This window comes from Amyelois transitella, chromosome 4, assembly GCF_032362555.1.
Source record: "Amyelois transitella isolate CPQ chromosome 4, ilAmyTran1.1, whole genome shotgun sequence".
Lineage (NCBI taxonomy): Eukaryota > Metazoa > Arthropoda > Insecta > Lepidoptera > Pyralidae > Amyelois > Amyelois transitella.
In genome coordinates this window covers 6,727,420-6,754,914 of record NC_083507.1, presented here as the reverse complement: position 1 = coordinate 6,754,914, position 27,495 = coordinate 6,727,420, and the positions used below count along the sequence as shown (strand labels likewise).

Below are 27,495 nucleotides of genomic sequence, written 5' to 3'. Positions count from 1 at the left end.
TTTATAATTTTTGGAACACCTAAATAAATACGTACAGTATTTATTTATTCATTAAATGAAAAACAAAGCAGGTACCCAAAATCGAAAAGCTTGTATGAAGGCAGATAAGAATAAGGATGGAGCGAAATGAGTAATCGTAGCAAATGGAATAATTATAGTCTCTGCCTACCCCTCCATGTGACGTGATACTCGTAATACGAATGAAAAATATAAAAAGTTGTAATTTACTCACTGTAAAAAGACGACCTGTGGGTAATTTCAATATTGTGTTATAGCACATTTTTTTTAATTTTTCGTAATTTTTCATAGGTGCACCTTTAAATTTATATTATTTTTTTGTGTTAAGCAACCACACATACTTTCTTCATTAATTTAATTTAAACATTTAGGGGTCCCGTGGACATATAGACCAGCATCGATATCGACATTAATAGTACAATTGGGCAACACTGGGTCAGGGCTAGAATTAACAGTAAAAATTGATATCGATATTACTGTCAAACAGGATTACCATACCATTATAAATTAAGTACCGTTATGCTGGATTACGTACCTATTTTTGGCTTCATTAACCGTTATACACATAATCTCATCTCATCTCATACTCATAAAGTTTCCAGTAAAATTAACGGTAAGAGGAATCGTTAAGACTGTTAATCATTTTTTTTTGTATTTACCGGTAAATTCATATAACGTTTCTTATTGATTTAATAATGGATTCGCCGCACAGGCAAATCGCGTCGCGTATCGTACAGTTGCGTTGCGACAGACAAACTTTAGGTAGCTATATCTTATAAAACAGAGCAGATTTTCATTTAGCTTTAGATAACAAATAGATGAATGAAAGATTTATTTGAAATAACTCAACTAAAATAGAACTCCAGCCTAAGCGTGTGTGCGGTGAGGGATAGGCTAATAAACATAAGATTATTTTAGGCGATGGGCTAGCAACCTGTTCATATTTGAATCTTAATTCTATCATTTAGTCATACAGTACCTACAGCTTGAATATACTCATTAATTGGCCTACATATACCTACATAAGGCCTTTTTCAATATCTGAGTTGGCAACTCTACCCTAAGTCACGTTGTGTTGTGGTTTTGGTCACGTTGCAAGCGGCGTGGTTACTGGAGTCGATTAGGTAGACGAGGACAATTTTGACAACAGTTCAATGGATTTGTGTGCTAGATTTTAGAATTTTGTTTTTAAAGTATTGTTGATTAATACGACTACTATATTCTATACGTATAAACGTAAATTTCATTTTTTGTGTTATTTTATTGTCCTGTTACTATATTGACGTTACTTGTTGTCCCAGGTAAGTCAAACAAAGCAAAGGTCGATTTCTTGATGAATTTTTGGAAAGTAACAGAGGATAGGTACCCTACTGTTATTTTATGTCAATTTTTTTTTATTATTTTAACATGATCTAAGCAGTACTTACAAATTGCAATACCTTTTTGTCTGAAAGGTAAGGTTTAGAAATATTAATGTAGGTACATACCTTAAGTAGGTATGTAACAATATCCAGTAAACGTAGGTAGGTGTAAATTGTAAACCAAAAGTGATCTTATTTCTGATTTGATGAAATTGTCATGATACCTGTGGTCCTATATAGGTAAGGCACTAAAATATTAGACAATTTTTGTGCATTAGTTTGTATCAAAATTATTAATTTCTTTATTTAGGTAGGTATATCTAGTATTTATTTAAATTTATTGAAAAAACAAATACATATTGGATCAAGAATTTATTTAATTTAATCTTTAATATGTGTGTGCTATTTCAGGTAAAAATTATTGACAGAATTTTTATGTAATTGGCAGTTAAATATTGTGGAATAATATAATAAGTTCAAATTTATAGAGATTTGAAATGGATAAAGGCAAAGTTTAAAATGGGTAACAGCTAGTTTGATATAAATGTTGAAGCTGTTAGTTACCTATACCTAGAAGCTTTGCTTCATATCTACCCACATCCTATCCCTAATGCATAATTTTTTATTTGATGAAATACTCGCATTGAAGTAATTAGTTTTACATTCAATTATGTTTTTTAATGTTTGACAATGTGCATTTGTCCACGATTTAGATTTAATAGATCTATATTTGTAAATTGATGTTCGGTGAAAATGCTGCAGTGTAGTTTGTTCTGCCGCTTCTTCTACACATGCGCTTTGGAAGCGGTAATAGTTATAATTAGATTTAAGTGATGTGACGTCAATAAGTAATACCCTGTATCCAATTTTGAAAATAAATCATTCTATTCTATTCTTATCCCTCACAAACTATGTTATAGACACAGTTCATATTAATTTATTAAAAATGATTTAATTTCGGTAGGTGATTAATCACACAAGCACATCTAACACAGCGTGCCTGAAAGTCACAAACAGAGTAGTACATCAAAATGCAGGTGAGTAAATAAATTAATTTAGTATATTATATAATAGGAGATACCAAACTAAGATTTTAATTTTTTTATTTTAGTTAAACATAATTTTACGTGCATAAATATATGAAGTTACCTATATTTTGTAGGTACATTATATATGTCAGGAGAAGATCTGACAGTTAATACATTTCCCAGATCAGATTTCAGTTCTGAGATTCTAAACGAAAAATGAATTATATTATCTTACATCTATATCTTAAATTTTTATTATTAGTTGTTACCCGCAACCGCGTTTGCGTGTTATTGGAAATACGAAGGTTAAGGTTATTAAATTTACTTATTTCACCAAAATAAAATTCAACGAAATTTGGCATTAATAGGATTTAATTTAGATTAACAAAAAAAAAAAAAAAAAGAGAAATTAATTCCGTAATTCTCTCGGCAGGGGAGCCCCAGGGCACTAGTTGACTACAAATATCCATACTAATATTATATAGAGAAAAAAGATTTGTGTTTTTGTTTGTAATGAATAAATTCAAAAACAAATGGACCGAAATATCATCAGGTAGAACAACTTTTGCTAAGACGTCATTACTGTACAAATTACAATAGTAGTAGCTGGTCCCTTTGGCTTCCACATCACATGATCCAGATCTTTAATTTTTTTTTTTCGCCAAAAGAAAATGATCATTAGGTTGAACAACTTTTGTTAAGACTTCTTTTTCCGTAATTCGGATGACTTAGCTGGTCTATAATGGTCTGCATCAGGTGTTCCAGGTCTTCAATTTTTATATGCAAACAGAAAATGCATTTCATGCTGAACAAATATTGTTAAGAGTTTTTTTAAATTTCCTATATTTTACTAAGCTATTTTAATTCGACATCAGCTGTTCCAGATTTCAAAATAAATTATACCCTTTATGTTGGCCATGCATAAGAGCTATACACCCAAAAATTTCATTCAAATCCGTTCTGTAGTTCTAAAGATTAGCATGTACAAACAAATTTACAAAAAGACAGACACTTTTTTTTCAAATTCATGTTTACTATTTCTTCGTCGTAATTAATTATTTTTTTGAAAATATACGTAATGTATAGGCAAAATTTTTTTACTGATTTATTATAATACTAGCTTCCGCCCGCGACTCCGTCCGCGCGGATGTCGGTCTTCGCGTTTATGATTTATTCCTAACTAACCTACTTTACCTTGTAACCTAATTACTATACCTATGTTTCCAAAGATAAACAAAAAGAAAATAAAATACCAACCTAAATAAACCAATTTACGATGACATCTTAAACTACGTACATATTATATATTTACATAAGAACAGTCTTAGAAATGACATCAAATTGAAAAATTAAGATTTATTTTTTTTTCTACGTATTTTCCAGGATAAAAAGTATCGAAATCGAACCGTTACTTTTCACGTGATGCCTGAACATACAGACAGACAAAAAATTTTTAATCACATATTTGGGTTTGGTATCGATCCACTACCACCCCCTGCTATTTATTTTTTCAATATTTTCAATGTACCGAATTGACCCCTTGCATCAAGTTTAACTTACCAAATTAAAAATTTATCAGATTACCTACCATTTTCTCTATTTTACGCTATTTTCCTTTCAAACCTATAATATAAGGTTACATTTTATTGCCCAAGTGCAAAGGAAGGGATATGTTTTTTGCGCGTTTCTTGTATCTCATACCTTTTTACAGAATAGCTTAACGGATTTTTATAGTCCACTTATCTTTAGATTTGTCTTAGCAGTTCAATATAAAGTGACTTTATCCTATTATTTTGGTTATGGTCACTATAAAACTTTCGTAGCTCTGTGGTAAATTTCACTTCAGCACTTCAACCACTTGCGTTTACTTATTATTTTACGCGAGAGTTCGGTATGTGGACGTTATCTAATATAATTCATTTCTCCTTTAGAATCTTACGAAAGTGTATAAATTTACTATCAAAATTAAAAACTCGCAGTGTTGTTATTTTCCGTTGACATGTACATATATGTACATATAACCCGATTTGTTTAGTCAATAAATTTTTTATCATAACAAGTAGTTGGTTCTATTATTCTAGTAAATGACTAAGAACAAAATATTTGAACATTAATTTCAAATATTTTTAATATTGAACGATCTTCATAGTTGAGGGTTAAGATTTCCTATTATTTTGTTATTTCGACACATGTATTTGAGCATATACTACATGCTATGATTTTTCTATAGGCTTCCTGCTGCAACTATGATGCAGCCAATGTGCAGAATAGCATATTGTTTAATACAAATATATTGAAGACTGATGTTTTACATACAAAGAAAGTTTATGCTGAGAAAGAAACAACCAACAAAATCAAACACAATTTTTTGTGAGCTTATTTATATTTTTTGAAACATTTTTTTATTTCTTTTGCTTTTCTCTTTCAGGCATATTGGACATTCACATATTTTTACACCTGACAGATTGGCACTGGTTTTCTTCCTTAAGTTTTGGGTAGCAGGTTTGACTGTCAGGATTTATAACAATATGTCAAAGTTTCCGTTCATATGGACGGACAGGCGATCGGTTGGTTGGGCACATTAGTAAAAAAGTATAATGGAATGTAATGTTAATGCAGTACGCGACATGTAAGTGATCGCGTGATGTCTGCTGCCCCCGAAACGCTGCCCGCGTCGAGTTCGCGCCTGCCCGCGCCGCCCGGCCCCAATGGCAGGCACATCGTGCACTGGTTTAGGAAGGGCCTGAGACTCCATGACAATCCAGCACTAAGGGAAGGCCTCAATGGAGCTATTACCTTCAGATGTGTGTTTATCATCGACCCATGGTTCGCAAGTTCCACAAATGTTGGAATTAACAAGTGGAGGTTTGTTGTTTTATTATGTCATTTTTCATACCTTTTTAATGCTGTGTTTCCTATTAAGAATTTGGCATTTCATCATTTACAGATTCCTTCTACAGTGCTTAGAGGATTTGGATAGTAGCTTGAAAAAGCTTAATTCTCGTCTGTTTGTGGTCCGTGGCCAACCCGCCGATGCTTTGCCAAAATTATTCCGCGAGTGGGGAACCACCGCGCTTACCTTCGAAGAAGACCCAGAGCCGTACGGCCGGGTTCGGGACCATAATATTATGTCAAAATGCCGCGAGGTTGGCATTACGGTCATATCTCGTGTGTCACATACACTCTACAAGTTAGATAAGTGAGTCAATCGTTAGCTTCTATATATGTATATATATATATATATTATATATATATAGTGCCGTGTGGTTCCCGGCACTATTACAAAAAAGAATAGGACCACTCCATCTCTTTCCCATGGATGTCGTAAAAGGCGACTAAGGGATAGGCTTATAAACTTAGGATTCCTCTTTTAGGCGATGGGCTAGCAACCTGTCACTATTTGAATCTCGGTTCTATCATTAAGCCAAATAGCTGAACGTGGCCATTCAGTCTTTTCAAGACTGTTGGCTCTGTCTACCCCGCAAGGGATATAGACGTGATCATATGTATGTATGTATGTATTATATATATATAATATATATACCCCGAAAGGAATATAGACGTGATTATATTTAAGTATGTATGTAGATTATATATAAAGTATCGTTCCTACTTTATTGTATCAGACTGATGTCTTGGTTACGTTACGTTAACGTAGATTTGGGGTAAAATAAAAAAATATAACCATCCGTATTTTCGGAGATAACCATTAATAAACAAACTAAATATTTTTTTTTCATTTTGTATGTACATTTTTAAAATATTTCTTAAAAAATGTTTTTTTTTTTAGAATAATTGAGAGAAATGGGGGAAAGGCGCCTTTGACGTATCACCAGTTTCAGGCGTTGATCGCCAGTATGCCCCCGCCGCCGCCGGCCGAGGCGGCCATAACCGCTCAAATGCTGAACGGAGCTACCACTCCTCTTACCGAAGACCACGACGACCGCTTCGGAGTTCCCACACTCGAAGAACTCGGTGAGTATATCCAAAAGCTTATAAAATATGTTTTGCACAAAAAAATTGCCATTCTATTACACATTGAGCTTTATTCCAGGGTTCGACGTTGAGGGTTTGAAGCCTCCTGTTTGGATGGGAGGAGAAAGTGAAGCCTTGGCTAGATTGGAAAGGCATCTGGAAAGAAAAGCTTGGGTCGCGTCTTTCGGCCGTCCTAAGATGACGCCACAGTCCCTGCTTGCGAGTCAAACAGGATTGTCTCCTTACTTAAGGTAGGAAAGTTCTGTGTTACCCGCACCTTTACGTTAGGTGTCGCAACTGCTTTTTCCTTCCTTTAAGGTATTATCCAAATTACAAAACCTATGAACAGCATGTACGAATAGTGCCGTGTGGTTCCCGGCACTTTGGAATAAGACCAGTTACCTTCACATGGATGTCGTAAAAAGCTTCCATGTTGGTCCGGTAGCAATGACAATTAGTGTGTGTCAGTTGCTCCTTTTCCCGTATAGATTAAAGTTAAAAGTCAATCTATTGAATAGCTAATAAACTCGGGATTCTTTACGGCGATGGGCTAGCAACTTGACAATATATGAATATCAGTTCATCCATAAAGCTGAACGTGTCCTTTCAGTCTTTTTGAGACTGTAGGCTCTATCCATCCCGTAAGGGATAAAGACGTGGTTGTGTATGTCTCCGGACTTGCAGTCTAGTTAGGATGTTTCAGACTGAAACACCTTATCGTTTTATATCAGGTGTAACATCGGGGGATTAATAATGATTGAAAATCAAAACGACACAACAATATTTTGTATCGGCTTTTGAAAACCAGAACATTGAATGATTTTATACTCCTTATTCATTTGACACCCACCTATAAAACTATGCTATAAAAACCATTTATGATGATGATATTTTACCAGAAAAATACTAAAGTTAAAAAAAAAAAACCTACATAGGAAAAATCATAATAATGTTTCTGAGTTGAGCGTTGAGAAAGTTCGGGCCTTTGAAGTTACGGTTTCCAAGAACGATTTCTTAATCGTAACACGTGGTGGTACAGCCGCGGGAGACGTAACATCACCGTAAAGGACGCGCATGCGCGGGGCCTTGTTTTTACACACTCACACAACTTTACCTATAAAAAGAGCGTCGGCGACGGTCGAATAGTTAAGACCCCGATTAAGAGATGCTTAGGTTCAAATCAAATCTCGGCTCTGTACCAATGACTCTTCTCCGAGAAATGTATGTTGGGGGGCATATTAAACTTAACACCTCTCAATTTAATTTATATGGCCTCCCATATAAATTATATTGAGAGGTGTTAGTTTTATCTCGACCGCACATTATAATTTGATTGATGATTATAGTTTGATACCGATGCTTTGACGCTTGGAGAAAATGTCGTTACGAGGTTGCATATTTGGGGATGTGTAACCAAAACATGAACAAAGATTCCTCTGCAAAGGTTGTGAAGGTCAGAGTCTCTTCGTACAAAAACCTTGTTTATACATTCAATCGTATCGCATTGGCTCGGGCATCCATTCAAGAGGGATGAGAACGCAACTTGAACAAACGCAAAGATGATGATGAATAATGATTGAATGAATCCCGACATTAAGGGTGAATTTATATTGGTTAATGAAAATTTCACAGCATGTTTGTACGATGAAACTGAGTGGATTTCCATAAAACAAATAGCAACTTTAATTAAGGGTACCTACTTTTCATCTGAGTTCAGCTCCGAACGAAAGCTGGTAAACAATAGTGGTCGTTCGACCCTCGAGAACTCTTTTCATTTTTATAAAATTATGAATCTCAAAAACGACTTAAAATTATATTGACAAACCTATACACATTTTCAATTTCATCAAAATTAGACCAACCGTTCGAAAGTTATCGCGTTACAAACAATGCACACCTATAAAAAAAATATTTTCGCCCCAAGTTGATTGGTTAGAGAAAGTAGATGTAATTTGGATTCCTATTAGAACTCAATAAAATACCTTTATGGTATAATTCCTAAGATCTGAAAACACGTTTTGGCCTTTTTTATTTCGAAATCGGAAGTATAATGAATAATATTACTATCACAGTATGAATATTGAATCAATAGCTTCAAAGTTCTTTTAAGTTACTTAATCAGCAAAGTCACGCCCCGCTCCCTCTCAGAAATAGAAAGTTTTTAAAGTCTTACAAATTTCTGTGAAGAATTGCATTGTGTTAATAGCGACCCCGAGTTATATAGGACAGAAAACGTTGAGAAAAACAGGTTGTGTCGTTAACTTAGTTGGCATCCACGTGGACAGCTCGTGAACTCTTATCAGTAACGACTGTATACATTAGGTAGGTATACGTATTTAGAGGTATGACAAAAACTACCTATGATAGTTTTCATCTTACAATTAATTACTATTGTGTAAAGTTATCGTTGTGCGCCGATTGTCTTCCTGAGGAAATTGGTACATTCGATTGACTCTTCTATTATTTGATTACTAGCTGTCCCGGCAAACGATGTTTTGCCATATAAATAATTTTTAAATAATTCTTAGTTAAAAAAATGTTAAGCGTGGACAACCCTTATCACTGAGGGGTATGAAAAATATTATTAAGAGATGTTGGCCGATTCTCAGACCTACTCAATGTACTCACAATGTAACAATTTCGGAGAAGTACGGGAACGAAAATTGTGACACGAGAATTTTATATATAAGATACTAGCGACCGGCCTCGGCTTCGCACGGGTGCAATGCTGATTGTCGTTAAAAGTAATATGACAAAAAATGTTATAGTGGGATATCCACAGATGGGATAGACATATACCATCGCGGAGTTTTCTGTAGACCTTTTCAATGTGTAGAAATAATTAGTATATTATTTTGATAAATCGCGTAGGATTCAGCCTGCGTTTGCAATGTAAGCGGGAAAAAATATGATATTAACTACATCACATTAGAAACCACAAAAATAACAGTATTTCTCCACTGTTTAATGGATGTTATTAGGTATACATATAAACCTTCCTCTGGAATCACTATCTATTGAAAAAAACTGTATCAATTTAAAGATTTAAGCATACATAGGGACAGAGAAAGTGACTTTGTTTTATACTACATTTGTAGTGATAATACCGAAATTAATGAATGAATGAATAACTCTTTATTTCACATAAAAAATAACAATATTTGGAAATAGCAAATACCTAAATGTAGTGAAATGGGCGGTCTTATCGCTTATAGCGATTTCTTCCAGACAACCAGTGGATGGAGAGAAAGAATACACAGACAGACTTTCAACTTTGAACAATGAATAATAAAGAATTAATCATTTTGAATCGATTTTTGTTACACATTTTCCGTCCAACTAAAACAGTCCGTCTGACTTCTTTCGGTCGTACGTCCGATTTATTTCGTTTTTGTCTCAAGAGCATCTTGGAACATAGAAATGCTCTAAGAGATTCTCCCGATTTTTCCCGCAGGGGCAAAATCTGACTTTGGTCACAGACGGATCCAGATCCCCAGAAAGAACCAAATAAACAAAGGATAATAATGTGATAATAACATATGCGTATAGTCACGTCCATATCGCTTGCGGGGTAAACAAAGCCAACGGTCTTGAAAAAACTGATAGGCCACGTTCAGCTTTTTAATTTGAAGATAGAGTTGAGATTTAAATAGTGACAGGTTGCTAGCCTATCGCCTAAAAGAAGAATCCCAAGTTTATAAGCCTATCCCTTAGTCGCTTTTTACGACATCCATGGGAAAGAGGAGAGGTCCGATTCTTTTTTTTTGGTGCCGGCAACCACACGGCACATGTGATAATTACATGATTACGTGCTGTAACCTCATTATTGTAGTTTATTGGAATGCGTCTGGAATGGCCTAGTCTAACATACTATTAAAATATTTGTATCTCCCCTTGTTTTAGGTTCGGTTGCTTATCTACGAGACTGTTTTATTATCAGCTAACAGAACTTTACAAGCGGGTAAAGCAAGTGCGACCACCATTATCACTGCACGGACAAATATTGTGGAGGGAATTTTTCTATTGCGCTGCCACAAGAAATCCTAATTTCGACCGAATGGAAGGAAATCCAATATGCGTACAGATCCCTTGGGAGAAAAATCAAGAAGCTCTAGTAAAATGGGCGGGCGTAAGTTTGTACGTTTTGATATTGTAGAAGTGTTGCTGCTATTTTTTCCATGTAATTTTATTTAGTCATTTGCTGTTCCTTTTTAGCAGGTCTCATCTCGTTATGAAGGCAATGAAGTCTAATCTTATTCTCTGGTCTTATCATAGTGGCATTAAAATAAATGTTATCTAAAGGCGAACACAATATCATGTGGTACTCTTATAGGTCTGATAACACAGCAGTTTTATATTACATTTAGTTCCGAAAATTAAAAATGAACCGTTCCACACCAAATAATTATAAGGGTTTGTCTGGCAAGTAGCTGATCAAAAAATATATCCAAATAATTTCTCAGTTAGTTATCAGCTGTCCTCAGCTTTCTGTTTGATGCGAGCGCCGTACGTCGTTTTATGCTGACTTTTCAATATATTATTATTAAACCAAAGCAACATAATATAGATGTTAAATACTTCCTTCATTTCGAAAACTGGAACACCTGATGAAGAAACCACAGTCAAAAAGAAATTACACAGTGACATCAGTTTTCCATTTTCTTTGCTTGGCTTAGTCACTCGTAATTAGTATCGTCGGTTGAAAATGTCTTTGTGTATGATCATTTGACAAAATAAAAACATTCTTATATGACACACGCAGGGTAAAACAGGTTTCCCCTGGATTGACGCCATTATGATTCAACTTCGAGAAGAAGGTTGGATTCATCATCTTGCGCGTCACGCTGTCGCCTGTTTCCTCACGAGGGGAGACCTATGGATCTCATGGGAAGAAGGCATGAAGGTAGATTGCTTACAAAGTTTTATTGGGTTCCGGAAAAAAGAATTGGTATTGAATTTTTTCAATGTGAATAAAACTGGTATTTCGTTCAGGTTTTCGACGAGCTTCTGCTAGACGCGGACTGGTCGGTGAACGCCGGCATGTGGATGTGGCTCTCCTGTTCATCTTTCTTCCAGCAGTTCTTCCACTGCTACTGCCCCGTTCGCTTCGGCCGCAAGACCGACCCCAACGGCGATTTCATTAGGTATGTTCAATGACAGAGTACAGTACTAAATGAAATATTTTAATCATTGGTAGCTTGTATTGCTTTTGCAGACACGCTTTTGCTTAACGAAGTAGACATAGAGGTCTTTTTTGTCAGAGCAGTTACAGGAGCCTACAAAGTCCAAATTTATATTTGTTAATTTAGTTTGTAATTTCTTATATATTTTGATTTTAGTTTTATCTTATGTCACCGTTACTATGCACCCTGGAGCATCCTTATGATTCGGAGCTAGGTTCAGATCAAGTGCAACATCAATTTTCGCACTTCGGTTTTAAATTCCGCTTCCCAAAGTGAACATAATATTCGACGCAAGTTTTGAGCCTAACATTGTGATTGAGTTTTATTTATCCGAAAAACGCTTTGTTATCGAATTAACTAACAAATGAATTTCGTTTCAGACGCTACATCCCCGCGTTGAAAAATATGCCAACGCGTTACATCCACGAGCCGTGGGTGGCGCCGGAGTCGGTCCAGCAAGCGGCGCGCTGCATCATCGGCCGCGACTACCCGCTGCCGATGGTCGACCACAACAAGGTCTCCCAGATCAACATCGAGAGGATCAAGCAGGTGTACTCGCAGCTGGCCAAGTACAAGCCGCAAGGTAATTTTTTTTCTAGATTTTTTGGGGGATAGGTCCCAGTCGGAAATATATGAATAAAAATTATATATTTTCCTGTAAATCTTGTACTAGTGCCGTTTTTTTATTCTACAACCAATTGTTCATTAGCAAGAAAAAGTTTTTATTCCTTTTTATAAAATCAAGTCTTCGCTTTACCAATTATTTATTGCACTATGCGACGTTTCCACAGGAGTGCTAAGAAAGTGGCAAGAACTACTTCTAGACGTTAATATGGGATCTTCCTGCATGTGAAACTGTTTTTGCGCGTAGGTCCCATGAGATGGAAAGCATCCTCTTATATATACAAAAATATACATAGCCAATAGTGATATTGTTCATATGACTAGGCCGAGACTTTGTACACAGATGGCTAAATACCAAAAACTATGACGAGAATAAAAGTCTGTTTCAGATCCTAATTTGATATTACTTAAAATAATATATAAGTAGGCCCCAAGGTATAGGTTCGAGATCAAAACATAGATAATATATATAAAATATACAAATATTGCACTTTTAATACTATAGGATGAGATACAAAAAATCGTCCGACCTTTTATCCGCCATTTTAAAGTTATCTTTCCAAATGGATCTAAGTGTATTGCAATATTTGCAATCAAATACACAATCCTTAAATTTTAACCCAGTTCACTCACAATGTGTAGATTTTAATATTTAAGGATTGTGGGTTTTATTGTAATACTTTAAAATAAATTTTCGAACGGACGGACGAATTTGTTTGGTTCGAATTCAAATACTTTATCAGCGAGATTGTTGGTCTATAGTTATTACTAAAATGCGTGGAAGAGTATTTATTAAGCTATTTATATTTCATCATTCTTTATACATATTAAATTAAAATAACACTATAATTTCCGTTTTAGCAAATATAAACAACGCTCAGCTTCAGAGACCAAACGTAATGCAGTCTTCGCCGAGCCCCACTTCAATAATTGCAAGTATAAATCAATCGAATTACTTATGTGCTCAAACTCCGGAATCGACTCCGCAAATTGTACAGTACAAAAACGCAGCAATATTCCAACAGCCTGCTAAAGTTCTTCCACGGGCGGACTCCAAACAGCAACAATTCAAGCAAGTTGTCATTGTACAACAAATACAAAACTCTAACGTGTCTCCGGCTACTATCACAAGCTGTGCTCAAACTTTAGACAATTACGTCATCAATGGACAACTTGCCACATGTAAATCTAACAACACCAGGATTGACCCGATGAAACCTCCAAGCAAACAAGAGAATTACGATTTCAAAAATTTGGCTATAAACAATTACACTCAAGAATATGCCAATAAAGAAGTGTACCGTAATGAGCAGTCCAACAAAAACGAAGATTATCAAACGTCTGTAAAAAATAGTAACTACGGTTATATAAAACCCAAATTCTACATTACAGCTTTTCCAGATAAAAAAAACTTACAGAATTCTCACAGCGACAGTTCACAGACATTTGTAGTACCAGGTCGCACCTACACTGCCACAGACAATGACAACAAGGAGAAGAGAGAAACTAACTCTTGTTTAATTACCGATGGTACATATGCTGACAGAGAAGATAAAAATAAATCGGCTTCTAATGAAAATCAAAAGTGAAAGTTATTTAGCGTGATAAAACGATTCAATGAAAAAGTTTTTGTGGAGCTAATTTATCCAGTTCCTTACAGAGGTGTGTCTTTTCGGTTGGACTTTTTTTACTTACAATACCTGAATATCAACGATATGTATGTATGTACTTATGTAAAAAGGTTTTTTATTTATATAGAATCTAATTTTAAAAAGTCTAAAATAGTGTTAGTATTATGTTAGTTTAATCGATATTTAATTGTTACTAACCTTTGTAAATAATAGCAAATCATGCAGATCTAAATTGTAGTAATTGAATTGCTTTGTTATGGTTCAAAACAAATTAATTGCTCGTTAATTAATAATAATTAAGAAACCCCGCCTTCAGAATTTTTGTAGCACTCGGTGTGATTTTGTATTTTTGGTCGCCTCCTACGAAATGTACGGAGAGGTAGATTGTTCCTTTCTTACGCAGCCGAAAAACACGCGGTTTGCTTGTACCAAAGATGTGCTAAAATTTTTTTTATTGACAAATGAAAGCAAACCAAAAGTATTGAACGGATCCATCAAATTTAGTTTTGTTTGTACCTGATGTTTTTTTATTGTATATTTATTATATATACAAAAAATACCTTTGCAATTGTGCAATTACTTTAGTTTATAATATGTATTGTACGTACATATTACATTTTATGTATTAAAAAATAAAATTATCTGATGGTAAGAGTACTTTTTAAATATATTTTTTTTTGTAAAATATGTGAATATTTTTTATCAGGTAAATAAAAATAATAAGTGGAACAATTCCAAACTAGTTTTTTTTCTTTCTTATTATTCTTCCTCATGGTGAATGAATTCTAAACAAATGGTTATAGCCATTTATAGAGAAAGCTCCCATTATCCGAAAGTGCTATAGGCATATATTTGTTTTGAAATAAATAGTTTTAAGACATATTAATCAATATTTGTAAAGTAATCCGGGAAAAAAGCGCTTCCAAAAAGCTTTACTTGGAGTGCGCTGGCCACATGGTTGATTATACTTTTATGCAAACAATGTACTACAAAAATGTAGGTTTATAATAGATTTATAAAAAAAATCCGCGATTACAATAATGGTCTAACTTTTATAATAAAGAACTAAATATAAGATAATTGATATTAAGAAAAAAATCCTACTACTATTATAAAGGCGAAAGTTTGTATGGATGTTTGTTACTCTTTCACGCAAAAACTACTGAACCGATTACCATGAAATTTGGTATGTAGGTAGCTGAAGAATCAGAATAACACATAGGCTACTTTTTATCCCAGAGTTCCCGCGGGATTGATAGGGTTTCCATGCGGACGAAGTCGCGGGCGGCCTCTAGTATTTTAATAAAAAAATATTACAAAATATTCACAACAGCTTCGTCAACATCAAGGTAATACAAAATAGAAACAATCACCAAATCAATCATTTAATAAAAAGGTGCTGCTGAAATGCTAATTTTGAGCATTACAACTAAGTACACCAGATTATTAATCCTTATGACTTAAAGTTATTTCATCATCAAGATATTTTATTGGATTGATTGATATCAGAATCGTACGTACTTTATTGTCAACCATCCCAAACTTTTTTTCAAATTCAATTATTTATTCAATTTTCACTAAAAATACCCGTGTGAAGCCCGGATTGGTTGCAACCTTCTACTAAACTAGCAACCTGCGCGTCGTTTTCACTTTTAGTAGTATTATTAAATAACTAGCTATTGCCCGCGACTTCGTCCGCGTAAATTTCGAGTTGAATCTTAATCATACAGACAGACATACAAAAAATGTAAAAAAAAATTCTCTATCCGTTTCAGTCAAAATATTAAATGTATAGACAAAATATTTTTACCGTTTTATTATATGTAGTATTTTGATTTTCAGTTTTTTAAATAAAATACTCAAACAACACAAAAAACTTGTTTTTGTTGGGGTTCGAACTTGGACCACCAACTTCATAGTCTCACGCGCTAACCACTGGATCATCGAGGCCATTGCGGTAGTGTCGAAATTAAAGTAGACTACATACATGTGCTCACGTCTATATCCCTTGCGGGATAGATAAAGCCAACAGGCTTGAAAAGACTGAATGGCCACGTTCAGCTATTTGGCTTAATGATAGAATTGAGATTCAAATAGTGAAAGGTTGCTCGCCCATCGCCTAAAAAGAATCCCAAGTTTGTAAGCCTATCCCTTAGTCGCCTTTCACTTATATGTTATATATATGTGTTATGTTATATATATATTATATGTTATAGGTATAATGCTGTCGTATAATGATAAATGACGTTGAATTTTAAATTTCGTAACTTATTTGCAGGCAAACTCATGCCTTGAGTTCATTGAAATTACGATAACTTTTTTTAGTGAACCGATTTTCATGAAACAAACTTTAAATGTTTTTCTGAGTTAAAACAAAGCAACTGGTGAAAGTTTCAAGTAAATCGGTTCAGTAGGTACTTTCGGGAGATAATCGTCATCATCCTACAGACGACAGACAGACAAGAAATTAAAAAAATTAAAAACTTTTGCTTTCTATTATTCATTCTTAGTGTCCCTCTATCCATTAGTCAAAAATACTAAATGTACAGACAAAATATTTTTACTGTTTTATTATATGTATAGATGGTTCTACCTACACTTTTGAAACTCTTTATAAAGGCATCAAGAAGATGAAGAAGGCCGTAATCGTTCATCATACCAGGAAAAACTTAAATGTTTTTACATTTCGGATCTTAGTACCCGCTGTCACCAACAAGGTCTCATAACTTAGTTTAAAATACTACATTCTATAATTGATTCTCCGACATTGCTCTCTCAATTGAATATTAGTACATACATACATACATATAATCACGTCTACATCCCTTGCGGGTTAGACAGAGCCTACAGTCTTGTAAAGACTGATAGGCCACGTTCAGCTATTTGGCTTTAAGATAGAATTGAGATTCAAATAGTGACAGGTTGCTAGCCCATCGCCTAAAAGAAGAATCCCAAGTTTATAAGCCTACCCCTTAGTCGCCTTTTACGACATCCATGGGAAAAAGATAGAGTGGTCCTATTCTTTTTTGTATTGGTGCCGGGAACCACACGGCACCAATACAAAAAAGAATATTAGTATAAGATATAATCCCCGTCGCACCCTGCCTATCTTTGTACTGCCCGTTTATAAAAATAATACGTCGTTCTCGAACCCATTGGCTAGGATGTGCCGGAAATATAATGAGATATCCTGCAATGTGGACATAGACATTGATATATTTAATTGCAGATTACGCAAATTTAAAACTGATACATTCAAGATTCTCTGCACCACATCTAGTACATAGTCTGGCATTGTTTTTGTAATTGTTTGTGGTTAACTGTATTGTATGTATTTGTAATTTTTGTACTTTATTATTGTAACTGCTTGCTCATGACAAGTTTTATATTAGTTATTAAGCTTAAGCAACTGCGCATACGCGTTTAGGATGCTAAGTTATTGAGAAACCTTGTATCTTATTACTGTTGTGTTGCCTAATAAATAAATAAAGAAGGCCGAATACAGTTTTGAGGGGGTTTTACATACCTTTTCTTATGATTTGTTTATTCGGATTTTTGAAAATGTGTGATTACGCTATGTTTAGTGGTTTTGTTCGAGTAATCATCACTCGAGACTAATAAGATTTTTCTTAAAACTGTTTTTAAATATGAGCAATGGGCACATATTAAGAACTACTTGCGCACTAGTAATGGTTTAAGAGAAAAACGATTTTGAAAAATCCAGTCCAGCAGGAAACTTTTAGTACATATTTCGAGAACCTGAACTTGCACCAATTTTATTTTTGCCCGCACATCATCATTCTCGCTGCAATTATTAGTTTAGAATTTTCCTGCTGGAAGAGCATTACTTCAACAGCAGCACCAAAACTACCATATACATACATACATACATACATATCGTCACGTCTATATCCCTTGCGGGGTAGACAGAGCCAACAATCTTGAAAAGACTGAATGGCCACGTTCAGCTATTTGGCTTAATGATAGAATTGAGATTCAAATAGTGACAGGTTGCTAGCCCATCGCCTAAAAAAGAATCCCAAGTTTGTAAGCCTATCCCTAAGTCGCCTTTTACGACATCCATGAGAAAGAGATGGAGTGGTCCTATTCTTTTTTGTATTGGTGCTGGGAACCACCCGGCACACGGCACTACCATATACACAAATTATTTATTTCAGGCACACCCACAGATAATTGGCCACTAATCTGGGGGCACGGCAGTGCCCCCGCCAAGTCGAGCAAAAAAAAGGGGCACGGCCGAACCATTCTTTTCTCGAAGCAATTCAGGCTATTTTCGACTCCCCTATAATTTAGTTGTGGATAAAACAAGAAGCCTGAATTTTCTAAAGTAACTAATCAGACATTATATAAACACGGTATATTTAAAATTTCAGTCAATTTGAACCAGTAGTTTAAGAATTACAACTTGTTACAGTTTCTGAATTTTGTCACTCACTGCTTGACTGACTCACCCATCATCAAAAGTCTAAGCACTTCTAGCAGACATAGAAGCTTCAAATTTAGAATTCAATGGAGTTTTGTGTCTTAATCATGGGAAAACCTAATTATTTTGTAATTTCGGTCTAGTTTTCTAAATACACCAACTGCATGAATAACTTTGTAATCCCATAAAAATGCATAGGATTTGCAAATGGCATGATAATAACTTATGTAATAACTAAGGACAGAAGGACCTTTAAGTAGAGACTAAATAGATTAACCGACTTGGTATTACATAGATCTCACAACTTTTTACGGTAGAAAGACTGAGCTGCGAGACTTGGGTTTATGGGGAGTATAAGTGAAGTTTAAAATTGAAGACTTTTTGATTTTGTCAGGTTGAATTTGTGTGTTAAATAAATGTGCTTCGATCATATATTTCTTATGATCAAAGCTCATTTGGAAACCTAGTAAAAGTTGATCGAAAATTAAAGTAGAAAAATAAAAGAAATCTTAGAATCAAAAATTTATTAACTACCTACCTATTTATACTTAAATACAGTATTGTGGTAATTCATACATTCGGCAGATAGGTACATATCTACAAATCCAAGGATGCAACTGTTTCCATATGTTGTCGAAGCGCTTTCTTTGCTTTTCTTGATTTTTGAATCAGCTTTTTATCAGGAACTCTTCGCTTATGGCCAGTCAGTTCATTTTTTATTATTGTTAACATTGACATCTAAAAAGTAAGTAAATTTCTTAATTTACCCTATATTTTTATAAATGGTCTAATGAAGAGCTTGCTTAGTAAAATGTAACTCTTTCCTAAGCAAGCTCTTTCCGACCAACCTACCATCATCCATCCCAAAAGGAAATGACATATTTTTTTTAAATTTCGTAAAAATCGTAACAATGTATTGTCTCGTCCACATTTCTATTCTAAGTTTGGATAAAGTAAAGTTTTAGTTTAAAGTAATTTATTTGACGACAATCAATATTGTGAAACCAAAAGATATGACAATCTATACTAATATTAAAAGCTGAAGAGTTTGTTTTTGTTTGTTTGAACGCGCTAATCTCAGGAACTACTGGTTTGAATTGACAAATTCTTTTAGTGTTAAATAGACCGTTTATCGAGGCAGGCTTTAGGCTATATAACATCACGCTGTAACTATTAGGAGCGAAGAAATAATGGAGAATGTGGGAAAAATTGGGGAAAATTATTCATCCTTGCGGGCTTCAATGATGCCCTAAATAACTATTCCACGCGTACGAAGTCGCGGGCACAGCTTAGTTATTAAATAATATTGAAATGTCCCTAATAATTAATAAAAATTTTGAATGTGGTGGGGCGCTGAAACCTTTTTGGCTACAAGAAGATAAGTTTGGCAAAATATTGCATGGCACCCTGGCCCATTCAGAGATTGAATGAAAGTGATCATCAGTCATAAGGCTCCCCTCAAGTGGAGACTGGGATTAACCAAGGAAACCAAAGAATTAAAATTTAAGTGCAATGAAAAGGGCCAAGCTTATAATATAGTCTACCATATAGTATACTAGTAATATTATACTTACGGTTTCTGGGACATGAACATATCGAATGTTGCGGCCCTGTACAAAAATATTTTCAAACTGGAATTCATTGCCTTGTGGATCACAGTAGACTGCATTGGCAAAAGATACATTCATAAATCTAAAATAAAGCAAAAAATTGTTAATAGCTCTCCTTCTCCCTTATACACCAAAATAAAGCTTCAATAGTAAAATTTCTTACTTCATGTTTTGTTGCATTCAATGCCCCTTTTTTGCTTAATGACTTTCGGAATGTACCCTCAGTGGGAAAACTATTTTATTATGCGAGTGAGATAGTTTGCTAGCACTTAAATAAAATGCAAATCAAATTGGATTTCATTGTTGCTCCTCCCAATTAAACCTATTCTGGTAATTATATATTACAATAAAGTTGCACATAACAAATAGCATCAAGAATCATAAAAAAAATATCTAAATAATAAATAAATAAATATATACAGGACAAATTACACAGATTAAGTTAGCCACGAAGTAAGTTCGAGAATTGTGTTACGAGATACTAACTCAACGATTCTTTATTTTATAATAAATACTTATATAGATAAACATCCAAGACCCAGGCCAATCATAGAAAGTTCCTTTCTCATCATGCCCTGACCGGGATTCGAACCCGGGACCTCCGGTGACACAGAGAAGCGTACTACCGCTGCGCCACAGAGACCGTCTCTCTCGATCTCAACATAATAAAAATTTAAATCCTGTATACTTGAACCTTAAAATTTAAAAAAATTGATATCCCCAACAAAGTAAACATTTCTCAACTCACCCATCTACAGTTGTAATACATCCACATATATATGAATCATTTCGAAGGTCAATAGTAATATTTTTGCCTTCTAAGGCTCTCACTAAACACAATAAAGTATTATGATAATAAAACTTTTCTTTTGAAGAACCAACAAACATTTTCTCCATTTTATTCGAAAGTCAGTATGCAATAGTGTTAAGATGATACTTTTTCTTTAACAATCACTAGTGTAGAATCTTTTGATTTCAATTCCAATTCTGCTTTGGAAATAACCCATTCGGTGTTTTTTCTTTCTGCCCAAAAATAATATGTACCTTTATCTTTGGGTCCTGTTACTGGTATTCTGAATCTAGCAGTTTTACCATCTGAGAAATTATTGTCCGTATCACTTAATTTAAATCGTTTGTCTTTTATGGGTTCACCAAGATAATAAACAGCGCCTGAATGAGTCCTCAATTTTTTTAGGGCGTCTCTATAATAATCATAGTTTCTTACCCTGTCAATAAGAGTATTTTGTAAATAAAAGCCAGTAGTTCCTACCACGAAACCACCCCAACTTGCAATTTGTAACAGAGTTCGAGTAGATACTGTCATTGATCTTTTTAAATGTAAAAACCTATGAGAAATAAGTGTGCACCTTTCTTTTTTTAATCTTCAGAGCTATTGTAGAACTTTATTTTATATCCTTATACAGAGATATATATATTTAAAAGGCTTAGAATAGAATCACGCACGGTTTGCACACGTCCTGACAAGCTTGCTTACCTAATTTTCTGTGCTTTCATAAATGGTGCGTATTTACGTCACTGTCAGTCAGAATCAGCTGATTCATTCAGCTGGGTGCAAAGCAAATAATTTGTAGTGCAAAGGAATGCAACTTATGTGTCATAGGCACAAACGCCGCCACAAGTCTATGGCCTTAGGCTAAGGCCACATCAGGTGTTTAAGTACATGACATGTAAAACTGTTAAGCCCTTTGAGTTAACTCTAGTTACTAACTAGTTAGTTCTATCCCATGCCATCTACCTATCAGTAAAAGAGAAAGTAGGTGAAGGGAGGCCGCAGCGCATTGCCGTGTCAGCAAAACAAATCGGCGTTGAGAATATTTTGTTAAATTACATTGAAATCAATCAAAAATCCGCGTAGTTCCTGGCACCAATAGAAAAAGAATAGGACCACTCCATATCGTTCCCATGGATGTCGTAAAAGGCGACTCTATTATTAAGCCAAACAGCTGAACGTGGCCTATAAATCTTTTCAAGACTGTTGGCTCTGTCCACCACGCAGGGTATATACGTGGTATAAAGTGGAAGTGTGTCTGCAGTATTTTGTTTATCAAGAACAACAAAGAGAGACTGTAACAACGCAGAATAGTAATTTCAAACGTAAGTCCTATAGTTTAATCCAGTTTTAGTGCGAGAATCGCAACAATTAACATTAGTACAAGATGCAATACAGCTGTAGACATATCCATTACATTGTAGCGGGAGCGATAGTTCAGCTCAACCGTTACCAAAGGGAAGATCTTCCGCCAGACTAGATCAAAGATCTTCGTCGTCGGGTAAGGGCTAAGGGGAGTCGGAGTTGATTGTTCATGGCTTTTGGCCCTCTTGAATTGTATCAACGCTGCCTACGACTGTAGGCAGGTCGATGGGGTGGCCGTGGCGGCCTGGGTCTTCATACACTGGGAGTTCCCATCGGCGGCGGCGTCATCGCTGCTCGACGACGTCTGCCGCAAGGCAGCGAGGGCAGGATTTCACCCGGGCGTGGAGCGGCACGTGGTGAGGCGGGATCTGAGGTACGATTGGTAGATCCCGAACTTCGTCCTCAGGGGGAGGCTGGAGGAGAGCATTGCGTGAAGTTTCCCCCTGAAATTTTATTTTAAGTCGAAACGGATCTGAATTATTATTTCGATTTCTAACAATGTGGGAAAATGAAATATGTTTATCCTTTAAGGCGTAGACAGAGCCAACTTTCTCAAAAGACTGAAAGGCCACGTTCAGCTGTATGGCTTAATGATGAAAGTAAGAATTAAAATAATGACAGGTTACCAATGCTTCGCCTAAATGAAATATCTCAAGTTTTTAACCTATCTCTCAGTCGCCTATGGGAAGAGATGGAGTGGTAATTTTTTTTGGAACATTTTTTACATACATAATAATTTTGAGTGAACAATATTACTTCTTATTATCAAGTCTCTCCCGGAAACTTATTACTAGGAGACGGAGGTTCAATCAAAATGAAACAGGATTACGTTTGATTTGTTTGACATGGAATCATTAACTTTGTAATGACAGCACTTATCTCTTTGCTCTACAAGTTCATAAAAAGCAGGATAAAGCGATGTACCAGTAATAAGAAAGCTTAAAACCAAATCGCGTTAAGCGAGGTCTTATAGACGGATTGGGTTCTGTTATAAAGAGTATCTGGTAATTTAGATCATTCTGACTTGCCTTGAGATATAATTGTTACAGTTAAAACTAGTTTTTAGATAGAACGCGTTTTCCCTATTTAGAACTAGTTTTTACTAAATGCCTTTGTTAAAACTAGAATTAACTAATGCTCAAAATTAAATATCAGTTAAAACTAGTTCTTCCAAAGAGAGCCAGTTAAAACTGTTCCAGTTAAAATTATATTGCAGGTATGTTACTATGTATTACTTAGTTGTTTTTAACATATAGGTAATTATATCGTGATTAGATAAAAGATGACTAATTTAATTTGATTTTCAGGTGAGAATTCAACAAGTGCAAAGAAAATTTTTTGCTTGAAGTAGATGTTCCGAATACAAATTTACCTTTGAGAACTGTTGCTAAGGAAGCAGCCATAGGAACAGGCAAAGGATTTATGCGCTGCGTATGTAAAAAAGGATGATGTCAAAAAGGTGTCTTTGCAAGAAAAATGGTTGCCTTTGTAACTCAAAGTGCCACGATAGTTTGTCTTGTAATAACAAATAGATCCTAATCCTTTTTATAAATTTAAGATTGTTTCATTTTTATATTGTATGTTAACCAAAGTTCCTTAAAAATTATCCTTTTTAAAATTTTATGTTTGTGTAACAGAACACACAAAACTTGTTTGATTATGATGACATATATTATTTAATTTTAATTAGTATAATATTTCATGTCGATGTGCTCTAAAATGTTCCTTTAGTGTAAGACAAGTATAATTGAGAGGAATGAATTGTGGTCAGCATTTTCTATGCATGGGGTGAGCGGTCTCTTAATACGAGCACTGAAATCCTTATATTATTATGAGGATTCGAGTGCTTGTGTCAGGATAAACCTCTCAACATTCATTCCTCACACTCATTCCTCTCAACTCTGTCATCCTACTACTATCCTACTACTATTATAAAGGCGAAAGTTTGTATGGATGTTTGTTACTCTTTCACGCAAAAACTACTGAAGCGATTACCATGAAATTTGGTATGTAGGTAGCTGAAGACCCAGAATAACACATAGGCTACTTTTTATCCCAGAGTTCCCGCGGAATTGATAGGGTTTCCATGCGGACGAAGTCGCGGGCGGCCTCTAGTACAATATAAAAATTAAACAATCTTAAATTTATAAAAAGGATGAGGATCTACTTTTTATTACAAGACAAACTATCGTGGCACTTTGTGTTGGAAAGGCAATCATTTTTCTTGCAGAGACACCTTTTTGACCTTGATCGGAACAGTTTTAACTGGCTCTTTGAGCATTAGTTAATTCTAGTTTTAACAAAGGCATTTAGTAAAAACTAGTTCTAACTAGGGAAAACGCGTTCTATCTAAAAACTAGTTTTAACTGTAACATAATGAAGCTATTACAGTTCTTAAAGATAACAAGCATAAAATTGCCACAGAATTAAATAGTCATATTAGTCTCAGTAAAGACTGGATGGACCAACATAAAGTTATTTTAGAAATAGTTGAAAACACAAAATAAGGATTACGTATATTATCAGTCTATTTCTTTAATGCAAAAAACAAAAACGGTTGTCAATGTCAATTCTTTCAAGACTTTGATCGACTTGGATAACCTAAGAAATTGTACCAGCGCAATACAGCTTTAATGAAATAAACCTATTCAATCAGATTAAAAGTATTTGAAATATACGAGTAAAAAATATAACAATACATTTTTATTAGGACGAAGGTAACATCAGGTATTATTAATTACTTCTTTTGCCATGTGTCTCTTTCGTAGACGGAGTATGTATGTTTCTCCATTTATCTTTCCTTCATTTATTTTTATTTTATTTATTATCTCAAAATAATCAAACTGTTCAACAAAAAAGTAAGTGACAGCCGAATAACATTTGTTGTACCTATATATTCACTGCTACCCCTCCGGGAAAGGCGTGATTTTATGTATGTACTTATTGGAAGGAATACATTTACCTGCATATCTTCATTCCACAATTTCGATCTGTCTTTATCCTGCTACATTGATTGCAAATGATCCTCCATTACACTCGGTTCCAGACTGTATTCCTCTTCTTCAAAACCTTCATTTTTTGCTTTAGGCAAGATCGTAATCAATATACTAGCTGTGCCCGCGACTTCGTCCGCGAGGTATAGTTATTTTGGGCATCATTGAGGATGAATTATTTACCCCATTACATTACATTGTCCATTATTTCTCTGCTACTAATAGTTGCATCGTGATGTTATGTAGCCTAAAGCCTTCCTTGATAAATGGTCTATTAAACACAGAATTTTTAATTTGATCTAGTAGTTCCTAAGATTAGCCCGTTCAAACAAATAAACAAACTCTTCAGCTTTATAATATTTTTTCTTTAAAATTCTGTTCCATTTCTCCTTCGTTATCACATTTCTGTTATTTGTAACAAATTATTACTATATTTTTGTTTCAGTGAAAAATGAGTAATTCCAGGGGCAATATATCTAGAAAGAGACCACAAAAGCATCAGAATAAAACTGTGTTTAAAAATGATTTACATGATACCAGTCATAAGACAAAATTTATAAATTCATTAGAAATAACTGGTGTGTGTAAAAGATGTAAAGATATCATTGATTGGAAAATAAAATACAAGAAATATAAACCTCTAACAGCACCACGAAAATGCGTAGGCTGTGAACAAAAGGCTATTAAATATGCATACCATTTGTTATGTACCAAATGTGTAACAGAAAAAAATGTCTGCGCCAAGTGTTGCAAACCAGTTGAAGTGAGTTTCTAAGTGATCTTCATTAAAATGTTTATCTATATGCGTGTGGTTCCCAGCACCAACAGAAAAAAGAAAAGGACCATTTCTTTCCCATGGATATCATAAAAGTTGGGATTCTTTTAGGCGATGGGCTAGCAACCTATTTGAATGTCAATTCTATCATTAAGCCAAACAGCATGGCCTATCAATTTTTCAAGACAGGCTCTGTCTACCCTGCAATAAATCTGTCGAAGGGTAAATTCTGTATGTTTAAAATACAGGAAAATTAAAATTCAGGAGATGATACTGGATTAATAATGAATTAAAAAAGTATTATATTTTAAATTAGTAGTTGCCCAAGTGAAGCCTTGGGCAAAAGCTAGTATAAAAATATAATTTCATGTTGTGATTGATAAACTCTTAAGTGCATTAACTGTTTAAACAATTTATATGAAGGTATCCATAATGTGAATAAATTGAAAAATGAAAATTGGTTTTTATCTCAATAATGATTATTTTTCTCAAAAGTTTTAGTTGAAATTATATATTTTTGTTTACTTCATCTGTTTTCTGAATGTAGTAGTCAAGTTAAACTTCAGAACAAGCTTTTATAATTCTTGTAACAAAAAGTTACAGATAGAAGGCTCTTAAACTTTATTGGAAAGAGAATATGTCATACAGTTTTTTGAATACTTGTGTGATTGTAATGATTTGCAAAGACATTTTTATTATTCATATAATTGTTTATTTCAGATAGAAGAAAAAGATGTGACAACACAAGGTGACACTGATATACAACAACTATTGAAGGGACTTCCAGAAAGAAAGCGACGAAGTTTGTTGAGGTAAATTCCTACCAATATTATTATTGCGAAATAACTGTCTGTCTGTTATGCTTTTACACCTATACCGCTGAACTGATTTGATAAAATTCATTACAGATATATGTAGACTTGACACAGAACATGGGTTACTTTTTATTGTCAAAAAAGGGGGAAGGGGTTTAAAGAGGGGATGAAAGATTGTGACGTCGCACACAACAGATTTTTTAGCTAAACAAACAGAACTACTGTTTTATCATACACTAATTATGTATTACATTGGACAAGTCCGTTATGGTGTAAGGTAGTTAACGCAATCCATATTATTTTTTTGGACTGCAACATAAGAAGTTAAAATTTCCTTTTTATTGAAGATTTACCAATTTACCAGAAAATATCGGGAATGATAAACAAACACAAGAAACAAAAGTACATGGGTTGCGCTTATTTCTAAAGGTTTAAACATAGCTGAGTTTAGTTTATACTGCCGGATATCATACTATTGATGGAAAATATATATTTATACTATACTTATGAAAGATTGATATTTGCAGGTATATAAACAAACAAGGTGGAGAACAGAAAATTACGGCGGAAATGTTGTCATATATTGATGATGTATTAGCAGGAGTAGATAAGTTGCACCTAGAAGATGATCTTGATTCTGATTTTGAAGAAGAAACTTGAATATATTTGTTCATTTGCTACTTAACAGCTTTCATTTCCATCCACAAATAGGTCCTGATAAATTACAGAAATGCATGTCAATCATTCAACGTCAGGAAAGGAGTGTAATGCAAAAGAAGTATCATAGTTCCATAATATCCTATATTTATTCCTTTTGTACTGCTACAGCTGGGTCTCTTGTGAGACTGTTTGTTTGTTTCTACCACCAACAATCAAGCATTTA

General features: G+C 34.4%; 3 protein-coding genes across 5 annotated transcripts; 2 read left to right on the top strand and 1 right to left on the bottom strand.

The window, feature by feature from the left end:
• Nucleotides 1-1,094: 1,094 nt before the first annotated feature.
• Nucleotides 1,095-14,915, top strand: LOC106138425 (cryptochrome-1). 2 transcript variants are annotated; one of them, XM_013339569.2, is made up of 11 exons: nt 1,095-1,319; nt 2,344-2,416; nt 5,027-5,272; nt 5,355-5,606; nt 6,198-6,382; nt 6,462-6,633; nt 10,286-10,511; nt 11,145-11,285; nt 11,375-11,526; nt 11,946-12,148; nt 13,051-14,915. In XM_013339569.2, exons 3-11 carry the CDS (start codon nt 5,052-5,054, stop codon nt 13,776-13,778), a joined length of 2,280 nt encoding a protein of 759 aa, XP_013195023.2. In that variant the 5' UTR covers nt 1,095-1,319; nt 2,344-2,416; nt 5,027-5,051; the 3' UTR covers nt 13,779-14,915. The 2 variants fall into 2 exon arrangements, with proteins under 2 accessions (XP_013195023.2, XP_013195022.2); XM_013339568.2 differs by having other exon boundaries at nt 1,096-1,319; nt 4,836-5,272.
• Nucleotides 14,916-18,773: 3,858 nt separating this feature from the next.
• LOC106138666 (U7 snRNA-associated Sm-like protein LSm10) lies at nt 18,774-20,921 on the bottom strand. The gene is made up of 3 exons (XM_013339880.2): nt 20,623-20,921; nt 19,839-19,956; nt 18,774-19,002 (listed from the first exon to the last, which is right to left on the bottom strand). Exons 1-3 carry the CDS (start codon nt 20,769-20,771, stop codon nt 18,862-18,864), a joined length of 408 nt encoding a protein of 135 aa, XP_013195334.1. The 5' UTR covers nt 20,772-20,921; the 3' UTR covers nt 18,774-18,861.
• A 3,663-nt stretch (nt 20,922-24,584) lies between these two features.
• On the top strand, nt 24,585-27,292 carry LOC106138714 (uncharacterized protein C9orf85 homolog). 2 transcript variants are annotated; one of them, XM_013339965.2, is made up of 4 exons: nt 24,585-24,756; nt 25,468-25,785; nt 26,518-26,609; nt 27,140-27,292. In XM_013339965.2, the coding sequence occupies exons 2-4, from the start codon at nt 25,474-25,476 to the stop codon at nt 27,270-27,272; spliced, it is 537 nt and encodes a 178-aa protein (XP_013195419.2). In that variant the 5' UTR covers nt 24,585-24,756; nt 25,468-25,473; the 3' UTR covers nt 27,273-27,292. The 2 variants fall into 2 exon arrangements, with proteins under 2 accessions (XP_013195419.2, XP_013195420.2); XM_013339966.2 differs by having other exon boundaries at nt 24,589-24,746.
• Nucleotides 27,293-27,495: the final 203 nt, after the last annotated feature.